General features: G+C 39.5%; 1 protein-coding gene across 1 annotated transcript; it reads left to right on the forward strand.

Moving 5' to 3' along the window:
- The first annotated feature begins 347 nt into the window (after window positions 1–347).
- Window positions 348–9,014, forward strand: LOC120567970 (NAD-dependent protein deacylase sirtuin-5, mitochondrial-like). Its single transcript, XM_039815112.1, has 9 exons — window positions 348–479; window positions 1,601–1,705; window positions 3,119–3,252; window positions 3,725–3,950; window positions 4,786–4,873; window positions 4,994–5,047; window positions 6,434–6,557; window positions 6,716–6,831; window positions 8,064–9,014. Coding segments are annotated over exons 1-9 (921 nt in total). The 5' UTR covers window positions 348–478; the 3' UTR covers window positions 8,137–9,014.
- The last annotated feature ends 5,824 nt before the right edge of the window (window positions 9,015–14,838 follow it).

Consider the following 14,838-nt stretch of genomic DNA (forward strand, 5'->3'; position numbering starts at 1 on the left):
ATAACTATTATTAATAGGCCTATTAAAGATAACCAAACAGTAAAATGATATATGGTAAGAGGACATTTTATTTAACACTTACATGCAATGGTGAGAACCACAGAAGAAGAGATAAAATGGCAGATTTTGAGAGTTGCAGTTCTTCATGTGATGTGTGATAAGTTCTGTTCAGATCTTTGTTGCCCGACAAAAATAAAAAAAAAACTTTTTGCGGGAAGGCAGCATGAAAACACAGTCAAAACAATAATACTTTAATGGTGTAGCATGAAATGCTGCTCTGTCTCTAATTTGGGGGAATGGTATGAATGAATCATACTTACGGCAGTCTACCACCAGATGGCTCTCCTAAACCCAAAACTTTTCAGAGCGCGGTTTACGACAGTTTGACACTTTTACGGCCTCATGATAATTGCAGTGAGGTAAACAAGCAAATTCGGCGTGACTTTCTACTCGGAAAAGTGGGAATATCATTAAGCGAAGTAAGTACGATAAAGTTTCTATGGCAAGGTCATTTAAATGCCCATGTATCGGTCCTGTTTTCAGCGGATATTACCTGTAAATACACGTTGGATGAACACGTTTATAATTTTTTGTTCCTGTTTATGTGCCTATTAATCCATATAGCTACCGTAACGTTAGTTCACGACGTTATGTTAACGTAGTGCATTTTAGAAGTTTGTAAAGGGCTTAACCTGTTATGCTAACGTTAGCTACGTGTCCTCTAAATATATAGTTATCGTGGCTGGTTTTAAGCATTGACATATATGGTTTTAAGTCGTTTAAAGTCGGTTTAAAAATGGCTAATACGAACCTGGGCCTAAAACCTGTTTGGATACATTTGGCTTGTATGTTCATGCTTGTAGCGCTCTTAATTTTCTGTATAGGCCGTTTAAAACCTGCCTCTTACTTTTACTTCCAACATATTCGTTTTCAAACGTGCACATATATGTCTTATCAGTACCAATAGCCAGACCTGCTCAGGTTTGTTGCAATCGCAGGCTACAAGAAAAGAGTATCGTTGCTCTGATTGCCCAACCGCTTCAACTGCATGCATTCCTGTAGCCATATCTTGTATTTATTTTTGATATATTGAAGCAATGTTATATAAAGTGGGACAGGCACACATACACAGGCTCCCTTCTATTGAATTTCCCACTATTTGCATCATCATTTGCATCACAATGTGCTTACTCTTCATTGCATATATAAACTCAACAAGACAGCATGTTCGTTATGGCTGCACTATTACACCAAATATTTTCTAGCTCGCTTTAGCATAATTTTGTATATTAAATACAGCGTGACATATGTGGAAACTTTGGGATCCCTGTAGGGATTTAAGGTAACGTTTTGTGGGTTTGAACAATGATTTACTGCACAACATGACTTTGTAAAGAAGAGTTAATGCTAAAGGATGATTTGTCATATTTATATTAATTACAGAAAAGTAAGAATGCATGTAACAATACGAGAGAAAATCTGCACTTATGTTCATCTCCGTACTGTAAATTAAAACAAGTCGGTGAGAATAATACAAACAATTCTTTTCATTTTGTGTTCTCTTTCATGTTTTTCATGTGTTCCTTCCTTGTAACAATAGTGACAATGCTGCTCCAAAATCGAGCTGTGTTTGCACTTGGTCTTCGCATGTACTCCACTCATGTGATGAAAGGACCTTTGATGGATAAAGCAAATCCCAACTCAGGTAAAATTAAAGCTATTAGATTTATATACTGTTGGTTTGCTGCTGTGTCAGGTCAATACTGCGCCTTCATTAAACATTGATTATCAGCCAGTCATCCTTCCTGACAGGCATTGTGCATAAGAAAATCATTCAGGAAAATGTTGAAATTAATTGTTTTTAGCTGCATTTTGCAAAAGGGCAGAAACATATCATAGGATCTAGGACATGAGTGAAAAATCAATCAAGTAGTAACTGAATTAATGAAAAACAAACATAACTCAATCAAGAACTACTCAGATAATGATACTGTAAGTTACTATCAAACAGACTAGATTCTATGTTAAAGGTCCCATGACATGGTGCTCTTCGGATGCTTTTATATAGACCTTAGTGACCTCATAAGGAGCAAGATTCCAGATCGGCCCATCTGAGCTTTCATTTTCTCAAAGGCAGAGCAGGATACCCAGGGCTCGGTTTACACCTGTTGCCATTTCTAGCCACTGGGGGACCATAGGCAGGCTGGGGGAACTCTTATTAATGTTAAAAAACCTCAAAGTGACATTTTCATGCCATGGGGCCTTTAATGAACCAGTGTCTAATGTTTACTTATCTGTACATTTGCAAACATGACTTCTTTCTCAAATCAGTTGTTCTTGAATTCCCTAATGCAAAGTCTGTGGTAGGGACACTAAAATACTGTAAATTATAACTCAAATATTGTGATAATAACAAATGTAATATTTACTGATATTTCCCTGCATCCATAGTGCTTTAGTGGACAAGTTGTTGGGTGGATTGTTAAAAAAGCTAGGATCAGTTGTTGAAAGTGTTGAAAGGTCCCATGGCATGAAAATTTCACTTTATGAGGTTTTTTTTAACATTAATATGCGTTCCCCCAGCCTGCCTATGGTCCCCCAGTGGCTAGAAATGGCGATAGGTGTAAACCGAGTCCTGGGTATCCTGCTCTGCCTTTGAGAAAATGAAAGCTCAGATGGGCCGTTCTGGAATCTTGCTCCTTATGAGGTCATATGCAGTTGTGCATATGCATGGCAGTTGGTCAAGGCCACACCCCCACCCTCCACCTTTCCCCCCCCCCGCGCTCCTCCTCAAAAGCTACAGACACAGAAATGGCACGTCCTAAGGGAAGCTCATTGTGGGACTGGCTCTAGTGGCTGTAATTCTGCACCAAGGCTGAATTTTGGGAAAGAGACTTCAGATACAGTATTAGGGGACCACTAAGGTCTATATAAAAGCATCCAAAGAGCACTATGTCATGGGACCTTTTAAGAACAAAATAATTAATCTCTCAAACTGATATCTGCTTTCATAGTTTGATAGTAATAAATACGTTATAGAAATGTTTAAAAAAAAATCAAGACACTTAGAAAGCATTTCATTATATACAGTATGTTGCTTTGTCTTTTATTTTTCTAGAACTGTCTGAATTCCGCAAGGTCTTTTCCAAAGCCAAGCACATAGCAATCATCACAGGGGCAGGTGTGAGTGCAGAGAGTGGAGTACTAACCTTCAGGGGAGAAAATGAGAAGTGGAGGAAGTGGAAATCTCAGGTAATTTCTTAAAAAGCAAAGCACGCACACACACACGTTTGTGGCTGTATTATCTTTTTTTGTCTTTTTATTTAGGTCAGAGTTTTGTGTTTGGTCTAATTTCCACCTGTGGTTCAGAGTTGTTGCTGTGGAGTGGGTGTATTTAATGTTTACATAATACATCTTCACAGCTCAGTGGATTTATCTCAGTGGCAACAGCCAGTAAAGAGAGAAATGGTGTTTGTTGCATAATCCTGATTCTTGTCGTGGGCTGCAGCAAGATTTACCTCCCAGGAAAAAAAAAAAAAAAATCAAAAATAGTCTTTTCATACCAAAAATTATAATCTCCCTCCCTAATTGAGGTTTTTAAACTTAATCTATGATGCCTTTCATTATCTGTCTAATTCTTGCCTCTGATTACTACACTTTTTATTCCTGCCTTCTAAGCATTTGAGTTTTGACCTAAAACATGCCTCTGTTGATGCATCCACAGGACCTGTCGACCCCAGAGGCCTTCTCTCGCACCCCGTCTCGGGTCTGGGAGTTCTACCATTACAGAAGGGAGCTGGCTTTAAACAAGACGCCCTCTGCTGCCCATCTGGCTATAGCAGAGTGTGAGGCCCGGCTGAGGAAGCAGGGGCGCTCTGTGGTTGTCATCACCCAGTGCACAGACGACCTCCACCGACAGGCCGGGTCCAAACATGTGCTCAAAGTTCATGGTGAGGGGCAGAGTTAGGCCAGAAGTACAGACCAACATGCATTACACTGAAATTTCACAGGATATAAAAGACATAATCATTTTGGAATCATTTGATTGAGAATGGTTTGCTGTTGCACCGAATACTAAAGTATCTTGTCCCTCAGTTTCGAGGGACAAGGGCTAGGGGTAAGAAGAAGGGGAAGGAGTAAAACAGAGAAATGAGATTCAGCCTAAATTTACAGGAAAAAATCTAGCCTCAAACAGAAGTGATGTGTATTTTTATATATTATATAATATATATTATAATTAATTTATTATATATTTATATTTTTATGTTTTGAATTTGTTGCCATCTAGAGACAAAAATGCTTAGTGAGGGTAAAATGCAGCAGTTTCATTTCCCTATCTAGCTAAGTACATTATAACTGGAACCTGAAGTTGCTCCATAGTCAGTGATTACCGGAAACTACGGCAGCACCATAGCATATTCCACGGTTTTACTGGCTTATGGAAACATTTTGTAATTCCTAGTTGTTGGTCTTTCAAACCAACATCCCATGAGCACACAGAGTTGGCCACTAATTTAATGTCAGTATACCAACTCCAAAAGGTTTCTCGTAATGACATCATTTCAAGTGTTGATTCCGTCCTGTTTTCACCCAGTTTTACAGTGGATTGTGGCAAAACGGAGCGAAAGCCTTTGACTGATTTCTTTGCTAAAATCTTGCTTGAATTAACTGTGTATGAGTCAGAAAAAAACACAACTGTTATTGTCAATACATTGTGTGGAGAGGGAGATGGTTTTTTGTGAGGCCTTAATGAAAAACAGCTGTGTTTCCCGTGTGTAACTGCAGGCAGTCTGATGGAAACGCGCTGTGTGAGTTGTGGATATGTCACCATGAACAAGCGAAGCCCCATATGTGCTGCCCTTAAGGACAAAGGGTAAAAGGCAGCACCTCTGAAGTATACACACACACACACACACACTGATAAACAGACTGATTTCTTGGGATAAAATTAAAATGACATTTAACCCACTGTGTTTGTTCTCCTAATGTACAGTGCACCTGACCCAGATGTTCCTGATGCCCAGATTCCTGTGGATAAACTGCCAAGGTGGGATTACTGTCACTTCATATTAATAACACTGAGGTCAGATTTGCCTTAGCCTTTTGTACTTTCTTTTTTTTTTTTTTTTGGCATACTGCGCCTGGAGTTTTCCTTTTATTAAACAGGTGCACCAGCCTGAAAACACAATTTGCGTGTGATCTTAGGTGCGTTTTAATCTGCATGGCAGCAGTGAAGTGTGTCTCTCTCCTCTAGTTGTATATGCATTTGAGGTAGGATTGTGCAAATACCAGGAGGACGTTTGAATTTGCTTAATTGTGTGCACAAAAAAACTTGAATGAACCTGTCTTGCACAGAAATCTCTTTGGAGGCAGACAAGTGATATAATAAAAGAAACGAAACATCTGAAGATTTTATAACCCTCAAAGCAAAAGAAGACAGTTTGTGCTCCTAGAACATTAACTTAATGTTTAGTGTATGTATACAACCAATTTCACTCGTCAGATAAGATAAAGTGCAATTAATTTGGCATGCTTGCGAGACATTAGTTCTATTAACCACCATTTCCAGCCTCCACCTGCTGTGCTTTAAGCTTCTGCTGGACCTGCTGCTTCTTCCTGCTCTGAGCTCTCTCTCTCTGTCCCAGCTCTCTCTCACCACCTGTTGCAGTTGCTTGTAGATCTATTTATTATATTGTGCATCTTATTAAGTTGCCCCTATTCCTTTTTTATTTAATTAGAATAACATTGAATGACTATTGCATAATAATATAAATACATAAAGCAATAGATCATTTTTGTTTGGTGAAGTTAAAGTGGGATAACCGCGTCATTACTTTTTTTGAGTTGCCCACTAACTCTTTTACTCACAGAATGCACCTTGCGTTGGTGTGCTGCCCGAGTAAATCGGTGTGAGAGCAAAAGAAATGAAGAGCTGTAACTCTGGCCCCCAGGACTTGGTTTTATCATGCCTTAAGGGTTAAACTCAATTCCCATGTCACTGATAGTGGAGTCAGGGCTTCCACGTGGGGGCATTGGTGTGCTATGAAAATGTTAACTTTCCTCTTAGACTTTAGGGTAGCAAGTGTTGCTAAATATGGCCAAAGAGTTGCAAACTGACAACAAATTGAGTTTAAATTCAAACACACATACGAGGAACATGGGTCATACCGTTGAACCATAAAGAACAACAGAAAAAGGGATGCTTTGGTTAGTCTCTGTCTGACCCTACATCCTCATCGATAGGACAAAAAAAACTGCCACTTCTTCGTTCTTTATGGGTTTTAACTATCATGCGGGTTGCACCTCTGGCCACACAATCAGTGAAACTATGTCTGGGTGGAATTTTGCGTTATGGCCAATTATTGTGATACTGTGATAAATGCAGAATGACTCAATTAATCGTCTAAGGACTGTTTTGTGCTGCCGTATGAAGGTGTGGCGAAAGTGACTGCAACGGTCTGCTGAGGCCCAATGTGGTGTTTTTTGGAGAAACTCTGGACTCTCACATCCTGACCAAGGTGGAAAAAGAGATGGAAACCTGTGATCTCTGTCTGGTGGTGAGTCATCCTCATTTTTACATGCGTGTCATATTCTCCTCTTGTGTAATATTATTACATAAAGCAATATTTGTTCAGAATCTCTCAGGGACTGGACCTGAAATACAATTCTGTACAAGCTGACACTGGTGTCATTGCTCCCTGTTGTTAACCTATAGGTGGGCACGTCTTCGATCGTTTACCCAGCAGCCATGTTTGGCCCCCAGATTGCATCCAGGGGTGTCCCAGTGGCGGAGTTTAACACCCAAACAACACCAAAAACGGAGTACTTCATGTAAGTCAGTCAAGAATGAAAAAGAAGATGAAAATATATTGATTTAAAAGTGAAACCAGACCAGTGGGTAACAGTGTTGCCAGATCTTACGAGACAAATAAGCAACCAGGCCTGTGAAAACAAGCCCAAAACAAGCAACTTTTTCTACGGAGCCCCCCCCCTAGGTTCCGGGAAGAGAAAAATAAATAAACTGTGTGCACGGTTTTACAATCCGTGGGGACGGACAAATTCATTATTTATTATTGCAGGGACTGCAGAAGATCCCATTTTTAAATAACTATAACCCAGAAACAGGAGAAATTATTGATAATCTTAGTGTGCAGCAATAAAGTGGCTCCTGCTCTGATAAACAAATGAGTGAGTTAGAAAAGACTTAAATACACTAAACTGGTTTAAAACCATTCCAGTAAAAACCATTTGAACAGATGAGGATGAGGCTTGGTCTAAAACATTTGTCTTAAGACTCATAACACTTTAGCCTCATATATATGAAGAATAACACCACCATTATCTTTCTCATCACTCACTGATGTTTTCCTAAACAGAAAAAAAAAAAACAGATTGCCCTGCTCTGCCTCTGATTGGCTAGTACTCGTTGCCATCTGGGTCAGATGTGGATGGGAAAAAAACTCTGCTGTCTTCTGTGTGTATGGGGAAAGGGGAGGGACAGAGAAAACAGGCAAGACAAACTCCTACGTTTAAATAACATATAGAAAATATCTTCTTGACAACTTATTATGGAGCTGGGAACAAGCCCAAATAATCAACTACACTTTAGAAACAAGCCCAAAAAAAACGCGACCCGCGACTACCAATATTTGTAAGCGACTTTACAGAAAAACAAGCCCAAAGTCTCTTATAATAAGCGGACTTGGCAACACTGGTGGATAATAATGCATGCGTATGTTGATATTTATTGCCATCCACTGGCAGCATAAGCAACATACAGGCCCCTCCCCAGTGTTTGTTACCTTAAATCTATGAGTGACCTTCCACCTGTTAACTGTGTGTGTGTGTGTGTGTGTGTGTGTGTGTGTGTGTGTGTGTGTGTGTGTGTGTGTGTGTGTGTGTGTGTGTGTGTGTGTGTGTGTGTGTGTGTGTGTGTGTGTGTGTCTGTGTGTCTGTCTGTCTGTGTGTCTGTGTGTCTGTCTGTCTGTCTGTCTGTCTGTGTGTCTGTCTGTCTGTCTGTCTGTCTGTCTGTCTGTCTGTCTGTCTCTCTCTCTCTCTCTCAGGTATCACTTCCAGGGTCCATGTGGAACTACGCTGCCTCCAGCTTTGGCGCAACATGAGTCAGAGGTTATTTAACAGCCACAGGAATGACTTTACAAACAACAACCATTGCCTTCTTCCTACTAATGCAATCTAAGCCTGGGGGGGTTCATCGCATATTTTATTCCAAAGGTAGAGGGAGAGTTAAGCTTAGAATTGAGCTTTTTAAGACCTTGAGATGGATCTTGTAATACTTGAATATCATGTATAGTCCGCTAAACTGGAAATGGGATATTGTAAGTTTTACATATGTGCTGCTTTGAAATAGGCAAGAGCTTGGTATACGAAAGGGAATGCACTATGTATGTAGTTATTTGCATAGGATAATATCTCCTCCGATATCAGAGGTTATTTCTATTCTTCACATATCTTGTGTATTAGATGCTGCTGAGGGATTGTCATATTTTGCTGTAGATCAGAACATATTACTCCTGATGCCGATGGAGAGTATTCCTCTTTTCTCTTTGCACCAAATAAACAGATGTACAGATTGTAACATAATCTTGTGCCTTTCAAAACTGTTTACACAACCTTGACCAAACGCTTGCTTTAAACCTCAAGTGCAAATCAACCAATGTTACAGAGATGTAGTCAAGCGTACAGAGTTTGCTTTTGACCAAGGACAGAGAGGGTACAAAGAGAAAATGACCCTTTTTAGTGATTCAGCCTGATTCATCATTATTTCTTTCTCACGTGGTTTGAATGTGTTTATTTTGACATCCGTATAGTTACACGTCATGGGTTATTCATGATGCATTTTTACACATTTTAGTGTCCATTTTCAAAAAATGTGTTTAACAACTGTAGATGGAAATTGTCTAAAATGATACATTAAACATTGTGCACATTTTCTTGTAATGAAAACTGCCAATGCAATTATACAGAAAATAATAAATATTAAAACACTAACTGTATAGTTGCTGTTTTGTGTCTTATTGTGCATTGAAAAAGCATCCTTGACTTTTCTTGGGAGTGGAGTGTACTGTGTGTGCCCAAAATGAACAGTAGATGCCAGCATGTAGCTTTCTATCTTAACCAGATTATACAGTAACAAATAACTCTGCTTTGAAAGTGGCACAGAAAACAACATTGCATCCACTTAGATTCTTCTCTTAGTATGCAAGAGTGAGTGGAAATGCAGACTTAAGAACTCCGAGGCCATCAATGAGCTCAGATTTGTTACGGCTGAGCCGAGGAAACCCGTATCGGCCTCAATCATAATGCTGCTGAGAATGGAAACTGTTTGAAGTGAAAAGCAGTCTATGACACAATGAGGCATCTGTTGTCACAGCAAATCTCTTACAGGGATCTCAATACATTTTATATTTTAATAGTATTGCTTGAGTACAAAAACGGGGAAGGGAGATTGTTTCTGGCCCACTAGCATATTTTCAAATAAACTAATAATTAAAAAATAAATAATTCTAAAAGCAGAAAATCCCACTCCTAAAAGTGTTTGTCTTCATTGACTGACTCAACTAACATGTTTAAGTCACCCAGTGCATATGAGAGAGACAGAGGGCTAGGAGTCATTCAAATTAGCTGTGGAAGGTTATGTTCATTAGACAGTGTTATGATAATGTAATGATAGTCATAAAGGAATTATCTCAAGAGAGCTGGGGAGAGTATGTGTGGCATACACACACACACAGAGAGGTGGTAATCCATCTTCAGTATCTCAGGGAAGTCACTCAGGGTTAGCGCATTTAATGCCCACTAAGAGTTTCATTACTCTCCTTGAGTCCAAACAGCCTTGCAGCCCCTCAAAACAACACCACAAACACACCACAGTTGGTCGACATTGGTGAAACAGCACATATGCGGCACTATTTCCTCCTAAATTGTGTTCTGTCTTCACTGTGGCACCTTACCACTTGCTTTCTTTGCTCAATAATTAGCATCCAAATCAAATCCTTCTGTCTGTCCATAAAGTATCTCCACCTTTTAATGTATATCATCATCATCATCATTGACATGATTAGATTTCCTCATTTCCTGTTCTATTGCCGCTGCTTCCCCTTCAAGGAGAGGTAGGCCACGTCCCATTTGTCATCAGGAGAAAAAGTACACGGAGGGGCACTTAAGAGAAATCTCAGCCATCTGATACAGTCATTTCTAGAGCTGATGCAAACAATTCTGCCAGAGAGCTGACAACTTGGCTTCCAAGTCCTGCAGCTCATTCATTAATGAATGCAGTCGGGAGGGCTAAAATAGTAGAAGTGGAAAGGTTCTTGTCTGACCCAAAAGCCTTCGGGTTAATAGACTCATCTTCATTGGTGGCAGCTCTACAAATATCTCTTTGTCTCTTTGAATGAGGTGGTAGATTGACCGCGAGATGGCATCTCTGTGTGTGTAGACATATATTGGTTTTAGTATAAGTGTGTGTTTGTGTGTGTTTGTGTGTGTGTGTGTGTGTGTGTGTGTGTGTGCGTGCGTACGTGCATGCGTGCGTGTGATTGACTGCTTTATTTTGTTGGAGTCTCTGTGTTTAGAAAAAGCTGAGAGTGGTATTTGATGGCCAGCTGGATGTGTGTGTGTGTGTGTGTGTGCGTGTGTGTGTGTGTGTGTGTGTGCTATAAGTGTACTCGTGTGATTTTTCTTTTCTGTATGCAGACCAGCAGAAGTGTCAGACCAAACCAGGTCAGGCTTGGTGAGGAGCTGTGAATATTACACAGATAAGCATACTGTAGCACTGTGTATAGTACTGTAACACATTGTGTATAGCTACAGGCATCAGTGGCATTACAGTATTTTTTTGAAAGATAGCTTCTCTATCATCACATATTATTAATGTGTCTATTTTCATTTCATACAGTAAATAATTTGTTATACAATCAATTGGAGGCTATTGGGTGTGGTAACCTATAGCTTAGGAGAGACTTTGTTGAAAGGTGCAAATAAGTTTATTCATTGCATGATGCAGAAGGTTGAAATGTACAGTCTTTGGAGATTAGACTACATCGCTATGAAAATTTTTATAAGGGGTAGAGAGGCCATGAGTAGGCTTTATCTGGATGGATGTGATGTGAGCAGGGCTTCTGGTGGAGGACCGTGGGTGTTGTGAATGATGATGACTGGAGGTGAATGGGGTGGAGGAGCGCTGCTCGATTTGCCTGAAATGACAACTGATAGCGTCAGAGAGGAGAACAGATTTTAAAGCAGGGATGCAATGATGTGATTGGCTCATGGAAATCATGGCAAATTCTGGTTGGTTTAACTGAAGAGTGAACGCCCATAATCAGCTGATCAGATTAGGAAAGAGAGAGAGAATGAAAGCATGGAAGTCTTCCTGAATGAACTTACGCTGAGCTTTCAGTTGGTTGAAATCATACCTAACTAATCATATTCAGTATATACAGTATTAATGTCACAGGTGGCGTTCCACAGGTATCGATCTTAAGACCCTCATTATTCCTAATATATTCTAAATATAGGGGGATATGAAATCGGCACTTGATTGTTAGCTTTTTCTGTAAGCTGACAAAATAAAATGTCTAAAATGTTTTAACAGAAAAGACTCTTCCTTAATATTAGTTCCAAGAAAAAGTTATGTTTAGTTATGTTACAATCGAGAATTCATTATTCATGTAAATTATGTCACTATGATCAAGCCCAGTTAAAGATTATACATGTATTTTTAAAACAAAAGAGCCCATTTTATCATCATGGAAATGGTTAAACATTGCTAGCAGGGTTCCGTATTCAGTACCAACTCATTGTGTATAAAAGAAGTACTATTTGTACAGTACAGTATAATAACTATCTCTGTCCAGTATCCTCATGTCCATTAATTAAATGTGTGTCTTTGTCTTTGGGTTTTCTTCTTGTTTATAACAGAATATAACCACATGATAAAGCTTTAATCGATTAATGAGCTTCCAAAATAGATTGCATTTTAAAATGTGGCTTATGTATTTTCTATGTATAGCAACTGTCAAATCAGAACACTGGTGTGGAGAGTGGGGCTTGTCTCACATGCATGCAAACACAAAACACACACACACACACACACACACACACACACACACACACACACACACACACACAAACACCTTTCCCTGAACTCTTTGTGTTTAGCAAACTTGGCTGTGATACCAAAGGTTTACAGCTAATCGCTCCATTGCCATGACCACCATTGTTATTTAAAAGGACCCCTTTTTTGACAGACCCACCTGTCCCCACTCTGCGATGATTTTGTGTTGCTTTATTTTTGGTCTTCTGGACGATGAAAGCTTGATATTTCCACATGAGATGAACCATAAGCGATATGTGAGAAAAAGGTTTCATATACTGGCTGAGGTGTCTTTCTTCCACATCAAAACATATCACTGAATTTTGCTGATGCTGGTGCTTCTAGGTAGCCTGATTGGGAGGGAGCTGTTGTTTGAGAAAGGCTGAGATAGGGGCTCAGGTGCAAGCTAATCTGCTCTAACCCTGCACTAATTAGGATCAGGACCAGTGGCCACTTTCTCCTGGTTATTGATCACCGCAGAAGTACTTGGCTTCTATGAGAACAGCAGCACAGGACACACATAAGAGCAAGCTCTCCCCTCCCTGCCTGCTGAATCTTGTTTGTGTCTTTGAAATTCAATATCAAGTTCCTATTCAACATCAGGTCTTTCCAAGTGTTGCTGAGTCTCATCCGTTACGTGTCCAGTCAGCCTGCCACCATCTCTCTCTTTTTTTTTTTTTTTTTTTTTTTTTTTTTTTTTTTTTTTTTTTTTTTTTTTCTCTCCTCTCTCTCTCTCTCTCTCTTATTTTCCCTCTTTCTCATTATACATCACTTAAACTTGAGATGCTTGTCAGGAACACAAGCAATCAGATCATAGAGGTTTTTCAACAATCCCCCCAAGTTATCCAAAATTATTTGGATGAGAAAGCACGGATAAATGGTAAAAATGATAACCCAAACGTACACTACATACTTGTGCACGCACACAGTTTTCCTGTCGCCATGTTTCCAGATCTCAGCAATAACTTTGGTGAGTACAATGTTATCGGAACGGCAGAAATGTGCTCTCATGAGCTCTCTCTCCTTTTCTTTCTTTCTGTCTCTGTCTGTCTCTCTCACTGCACAGTGAACACTCCAAGCACTTAAATTCAAAGGGGCATGTGATACTTTGGAAGACAGCCTTTGTGGGAGGGGACAAGGCACATGGACTAGACGCAAACACACAAACACATACGCACACAGATACACGCTCACACATTGCGATCTCCCAGATTACTCAAACTATCAGAAGCTTTAAGAGGATTTCACAATGGGGCGGGTGCTGCACTTGACTCGCATGCACCTGATGGCTATTGATCCATTTTAAGCTTGCACACAGACCTATGCCAAACAGCCACGAGTGTTACTTCTTGTTATGAGCTTCATTTTTCAGCGTTTAGTGTTGTTGGAGGTTCTACTCGGTTTCTGTTGGACAGAAAGCACCCAAACAGTAATCCACACCTTATAAAAAAGGATCAAACCAACATGCAAACCACTACCATGTTTTCTGGGGCGGCCCGGTTATCAAAGACTACAGGAGGGAGGATACGCAATGCCCTGCAAGAGATCAAGAATATGTATTTGGGAATTTACCTCAGAAATGGTTTATTGAACATTCTGTTGGTTGCATCTATAAAGGCTTTAACCAGGAAATGGTTATCACAAGAGAGCCTGACTCTAAATGGATGGATGGACATCACAATGGACATTTACAATATGGAAAAGATAACAGCATTTGTCAATCATAAATTGGAGCAATTTACCTCACACTGGGAAAAATGGATTCACTATGTAATGCTCCATAGGGCTGATTTTGTTTTCACAGATCATTAGTTGTTGTAGAGAAAAGACTACTACTACTACTACTACTACTACTACTATTTAGTTATTTCATTGTCGGTATGTGTGTACTTTTGAAATGGACATTTCTCAAATCTGTATCGTTTATGTAAAGGAATAAATACAGAGGAAAATCCTGAGTCACTATCCTTACACAATCCCATTTCCATTGTAGTCTGCAGTTACAATAAATGTGTCCATAAACAGTATATAGTAACTAGCTGTTGGGCTCATTAGCAATGCTGATGTGAGTGGAGGATTAGAAGGGTGGTGTTGTCTGTAATGGAGGAGATGATGAAAAAGGTCCCTCAGATGTGTATGTTGATACGCAAAAGGTTGCAATCAGCAAGCTGTCGTGAAAAATATCATGTATGCTGTTTAGGGAAAGGAAGGTGCTGCATCAGGATTACATTTGATCTGCAAATTATACAGATGCTACTTTAAGTAGTCAGTTAGGATTTGATTTCCCTTTTCACCTCTATTATTTAACCTCACACATATTATTAGAAGGCAAGATCGCTAAAGATTTAGTAAGGAAAAGACATCTAAGATCAAAAGCTGGATAATGTCATTTATTTGTTAAACCATGTTTTTGTACATTCTTTCCAAATCATTCTTTGACTCAGAAAATAATTTCTCAGTCCACTGGGTGGGAGTGAATGCATTGATCCCAAAATCGAGATTCATTTAGGAAACAATGCCGATCACACCTTTTTAAAACAAGACACACTACATAGATGCTGTTGTTTGTTTCTACAGATGACACACAAACATCGAAACGGTAAAAACTGTCTGTAAAAGTCATGTGTCATCATCTTTATACCATGTGCAATGCATCTGAGAAATAATCTCAACAATTGTTTTTAGCCCTGCTAGATCAAGATTTTGTTGTGCAAGGTTTTAAAAAT

The sequence above is a fragment of the Perca fluviatilis genome, chromosome 11 (genome assembly GCF_010015445.1).
Source record: "Perca fluviatilis chromosome 11, GENO_Pfluv_1.0, whole genome shotgun sequence".
In the NCBI taxonomy this organism is placed as follows: domain Eukaryota; kingdom Metazoa; phylum Chordata; class Actinopteri; order Perciformes; family Percidae; genus Perca; species Perca fluviatilis.